At 53.8% G+C, this 5,335-nt stretch overlaps 1 protein-coding gene across 1 annotated transcript; it reads right to left on the reverse strand.

The window, feature by feature from the left end:
• Positions 1 to 887: 887 nt before the first annotated feature.
• TMEM177 (transmembrane protein 177) lies at positions 888 to 4,365 on the reverse strand. Its single transcript, XM_012749088.2, has 2 exons — positions 4,293 to 4,365; positions 888 to 2,176 (listed from the first exon to the last, which is right to left on the reverse strand). Exon 2 carries the CDS (start codon positions 2,152 to 2,154, stop codon positions 1,219 to 1,221), a length of 936 nt encoding a protein of 311 aa, XP_012604542.1. The 5' UTR covers positions 2,155 to 2,176; positions 4,293 to 4,365; the 3' UTR covers positions 888 to 1,218.
• Between the last annotated feature and the right edge of the window lie 970 nt (positions 4,366 to 5,335).

Genomic DNA, 5,335 nt, shown 5'->3' on the forward strand with positions numbered 1-5,335 from the left:
GGTCTCCTGCCAGGAACTATCTGCCACTGCAGAGCACCCTTCCCTGCACGTGGCCTAATCCCTTTCCCCTGAGTTTCACCGGTGCCAGGCCTGAATTCTTCAAAACTTTCCCAGGGAAAATGTAATCTCCAGTGAAAAGATGCCATGAAGCCCGGTTGAGCCTGCTGCCCGATCACAACTCTCCCCTGCTGCAATATCGCATCTAAGGATCAAAACTTGGGGTCTGTGCCATCGACCACCAGAGAACTCAAGAGAAACAAGCAAGGCAGGGACACAGCCTCCCAAGGGTCCCTAGGGGGACACCAGGCCCAGTCCACTGCTCACCTCCACCCCTCCGCTCTCCTCACTGCCCCCTAAGAGCCAAGCCCACCCCACCTCACTGCCTCTGCTCTCCAAGCCCTGGCCGTGCTGTGGCCAGGGAGGCTGACCACTCTGGGGCGGTGCCAGGGAGCTCCCTCCCTACTGGGACTCTGTTTTGCAATGGTTCCTTCCTTCCTCTACCTTCAGGCAAAACTCAGGTGAAGTCTCCCAAGCCACAGTTTTCCTTGCCAGGTTCTGGAAACACCTCCCCTCCCCTCGGGTCCAGGGACTCCTGGTAGCCCTCTACCCCTTCTTGGATCCCCCGAGAGTGTCATCTGCATTTGCAAGACCCTGACTCTCACAACACCCTCAAGGCCCCACCTTAAAATAGCCTCTCAGGCCCACACTAACTTCTCATAATGGCCTCATAAATCTTTTAACCTCTACCACAGTGGAGGGAAATTGGCATTTGACTGCCAGGCAAATTGAGGGGTGGTTCTTTGCTATAAGAAAGTGTTCACATACTGCAACCTCTGGTGGTGAGGTGTAGCCTGACGCCACGGCCCACTGGCAATCAAAGACCAAAAAGGAGGGAATGTCCTGTTTATTTATGGCACATCCTCTCTGCCAGGCCCTTAAGTTCACAATCTCACCTAACCCTACAATTCTTCGAGGTAGTTTACATCGTCTCTTCATTTTACAGTTTGGGAAACCAAGGCTCAGATTCATAAAGGAACTTGCCCAGGGTCAACGAGTTCGTAAGTGCTGAGTTCACAGGGTAGAGTTCAGGCTATTTAATTCCCAAGCCTGTGATTTTTCTGACTGTGAGCCGTGGGTGTAGAGGCACTAAGAGAGCCCCCAAGAGTTAATAGCAGTGTGGTGCCTGCACAAGCCGGAACTGTCCTTGCGATGAGCCCATCAGGAGCGGCCTGGGTTCAGTGTCACCCTCCACATCTGCAGCACAGAGTCCCGGCGGGTGGTGTACGGTAAATGTTTGATGCGGAACCAGTGTCTGGGGACGACGTTCCCGCTGGGCGTATACAGCTTCTCCCCTTCCCTGCCCAAAAGACTGCGCAGGGCCAGGTTGCCTGACAGAATCTTCTCATAGAACTCCACTCCACCCTGGGCATAGGCTGCAGAGAGGGAGGCCGTGCGGTGGTCCTGCCAGGCTTCCAGGGAATGAGTGAGAGAGTCCGAGAAGAAGGCATAGGCCACAAAGCCTGCCACTGCTGCCACCAAGTTGAAAGCAGCCCGTAAATTCATGGGGCCTCCATAGAGCCCCAGGGCATGCTTGGCACCCACACCCAGTGCCCAGGTCCCTGCCAGGCAAGCTGGGGCCAGCAGGGCCTGCAGGGCAGCTGCACTGCTTTCCAGGTACACCACCTCCCTGGCCAAGGCGAACTTCTGGGCGTCATGCGACAGGGTCAGGGAATCTCTCAGTCTGGCACCTGCTGGGGTCTGCCAGTTCACTCTTTGCCCATGTACGACCACGGTATGGTCAGTGTTGATTACTAGGCCCCCTAGGAAGCTGGCAGGGATGCCCACCACAGCCCCAGCAGGGAGTCTTGGGAAGCCTGCAACCACAGGCTGGAAGGTGAAGGCGGTGAAGGGCTTATAGGAATGGCCCGCGGGGATGCCTATGTCCTGTAGCACCTCTTGGAAGAGGCGTTGCAGCTGTGGAGAGAGTGGGGCTGGCTGGCCCTGAGGCCAGTAGTGGTACAGCCACTGGACCACGGGGTCCGGGAAGAGGTGATACGAGATCTGAGCCCCAAATAGGCCTGCGCAGGAACCTACCAAGAGGCCTGTCCTGTGTCTTTGTACAAATGCTGCAGCCCGCCACAGGGGACCAGCCATGAGTGCTGCCACTGCTGACAACCTGGGCCAAGAAAAACAAAAGTCAGCCAACAGTTCTCCGGGCCTGCCTGAGACTGAACATCCTCTAAGGGCTGCACCCTTTTTAATTGAAACACTACAACACCGCCTGTGCACAGACTGCCTGTGTTCAAATCCCAGCTCATCTCTGTGCATCACCTCTTCATCTGCCCTGCCCATCTCTGGGGTCACTAAGTACACGAATGAACATATATACAACAGCTAGCGCCTGGCACAGCAGCGGATATCCCTTGTGATAACAGCTGTAATTACTATTTGTATTCCCATGGCTAGGCATAGCACTAAGTGTGCTCCACCATTCATCCCATGATAAAGCCCTACCATATGTTCAATGTATTGAGTACTTACTATTAATACATGCTAGACACGGTGTGAGAACTTTACATATCTTATCTAACAAATGAATCCTCACAATCCCATGACCTAATTACTACTACTGTGTTTCCCCGAAAATAAGAGAGCGTCTTATATTTATTTTTCCTCAAGAAGATACCCTAGAGCTTATTTTCAGGGGATGTGTTGTTTTCCCCTCAAAAACCTCAGCTTGCAGCACGCACAGGATGCCTGGTACCTGATGGGGGAAGCCAACCTTGTTGGTGGGGCTGCCCGCACCTGTCACCTCTGGGATAGTAGCTGTCACATGGGGCAGATGAGAAGGGCTGCTCGTCTTTTTTACCGCTCTGCGACAAAATGCATGGGTTGTGCGGATGCACTGCGTAGCCACGCCCATCACTAGGTCTTATTTTCGGGGTAGGGCTTATCTCGTGCAAATGCTTAGAAATCCTGCTAGGGCTTATTTTATGGGTAGGTCTTATTTTTGGGGAAACACGGTATTGCCCCTATTTCAAAGCTGTGAAAACTGAGGCACAGGCAAAGCAAACTGGCTAAAACTGCAAGCTAGTAAGCTGCCAGTGTTATGGGCCGAATTGTGCACCCCCAAATTCTTATGTTTAATTCCTAACCCTAGTACCTCAGACTGTGACCGTATTTGGAGAGAGTCTTTAAAAAGGTAATTTAAGGTTATTAGCCTAGGTTCTAATCTAATCTCACTGGTGTCTTATAAGCAGAATTAGGATACAAACACAGAGGGAAGATCATTTGAAGATCCAGGGAGACGACAACAATCTACAAGCCAAGAAGAAGGTCTCAGAAGAAACCAACACCTTGGTCTTGGACTTCTAGCCTCCAGAACAGGGAGAAAATAAATTTCCGCCAGTTAGGCCACCACGCAGTCTGTGGTACTTTGTTATGGTAGCCCAAGGAGACAATTAACAAGCACAGTATTTGAACACAGGCTGTCATGTATGCACAGCAAATTTCATTTTAGAAAATCTGTTATGCTAAATTACAAACATATTCAAAAGTAGACAAAATAGTACATCAACCAACTTCAATCACATCAACCCATGGCCAATCGTGTTTCACTTCTCTTCCCACTCACACCACCATCCCACTATTGCCCCTATTTTAAAGCTGTGAAAACTGAGGCACAGGCAGGTTAAGTGAACTGGCCCAAACCCTCAGCTAGCAAAGTGGCAGTATTATGGCCCAACTGTGCACCCCAAAACTCTTGCGTTTAATTCCTAACCCCAGTACCTTGGGATATTTTTAAATATCCCAAGCAACCTATCATTTCATCCGTGACTATGCCGGTAAAAATTCACAATTATTTAACTCTGACTGGCTTTCAGTATCCCTGTCTGTGAAAAGTGTTCACTTAGCAATGAAGTTGCCGTAAACAAGAGCGCAGGGTACTGCTGGGCCTATTTTAATCAATAACTGCCACGAGAATAGTATTATTTGGGCTTCTTTTTTTTTTCCAACGCAGAAACTGAGGGTAGGAAAGGAAGGGTCGGTCCTTCCGGGGCAAGGTCCCAACACCCCAGGGCCGGCAGGGCCACCGGCACCAAGACGGCGCTCTGGGCTAGGTCTCCGGGGGGTGCTGAGCAGCCCGCAGAGGGCTGGGCCACCGGGGACCCCGCTATGCTTCTACCCCGGCTCCCCAAGGCTGCTCCGCAGTCCGAGCGCGCTCCCGGCAGGAAGCCAGAGAGGGTCCAGCCCCGCGGGTCTGCGCACGCCCGCCCGCTCTGCGCGCTCACCTCCAGTGCCGCCGCCCGGGACGCCGCCGCACGTGCGGCCGCAAAGCATGCCGGGCCAGGCCCTGGCGCGGGGACCTGGGGGCGGGGCCGAGCCAAAGCTCGCGGGCCCGGGCTGGGGGGCGGGACCAGGAGCAGGCCGGGGGCGGGGCCCTGGGCGGGGCCGAGGCGCGAGGAGGAGCTGCGGCTGCTCAGGCCCGCGGCGGAGGCCCCGCCCCTGACTGTGCACCTGGGCGGGTCTGCGGCCCGCGACTGCGCGGGCTGGGTTGAGCGTCGCGGGCTGTCGCTTCCTCCTCTGCACTTGACGGGGGTCTTTGATCAGCCGGTGGAACCGTCGAGGGAACCGAGGCCCTGCACAGGTCAGAAGGCCGCGTATGGCAGAGCCTCCCGCGGAGCCCAGGCACATGGGCCTGCTAGGCCCGTGTCCTTTCCTGTCTGGAAGCGTGGGGCCCAGAGCTTTATGTTTGTAACCACGTCCGCTACCCCCCAGACTCCTCCCAAGTGCTCCCCACTTGACAGTCCACATCTTCAGTTGTCCTTCCCAGCAGCTCTGTGATTTGGCCTCCGCACCAAATCCAGATCTCCAAGTGTTTTGTAAATAAAGTTTTATTGGAACAAACCACACCTATTCCTTCACCAGTTGTCTGCTTTTCTGCTAGAAGAAAAGAATCGAGTAGCTATGACAGACACAGTCTGGTCTAGAAGGCCTAAAATATTTACTCTGTGGCCCTTTACAGATAAAGTGTGTGGACCCCTGAAATATGAATAGGTTACCCAGATTTTACAGAGGTAACAGACATGGAGTTTGAACGCAGTGCCCTGCTAGTACGCACCAGAGCGGGGTAGGACCGCATCGTTGTGCACTTCCAGTACCACTCCCGCCTCGGTACAGATTCTCTCCAGTGGGTCTTGCCGGTCTCCCAACTGAGTCTGGGCTCTGTGTGGCTTTTTCTTCCACTCCAGCCCCCAGAGAAGGAATAAGAAGGGTTTATCTCCTGGGTGGAAAGGTGGGGACTAAGGAAAGATGAGGCTGTAAGGTGACCTGG

The sequence above is a fragment of the Microcebus murinus genome, chromosome 8 (genome assembly GCF_040939455.1).
Source record: "Microcebus murinus isolate Inina chromosome 8, M.murinus_Inina_mat1.0, whole genome shotgun sequence".
Lineage (NCBI taxonomy): Eukaryota > Metazoa > Chordata > Mammalia > Primates > Cheirogaleidae > Microcebus > Microcebus murinus.

Bases quoted from the DNA above. Each gene is read 5' to 3' on its own strand.
- TMEM177 (XM_012749088.2), bottom strand. From the start codon at position 2,154: ATGGCTGGTCCCCTGTGGCGGGCTGCAGCATTTGTACAAAGACACAGG.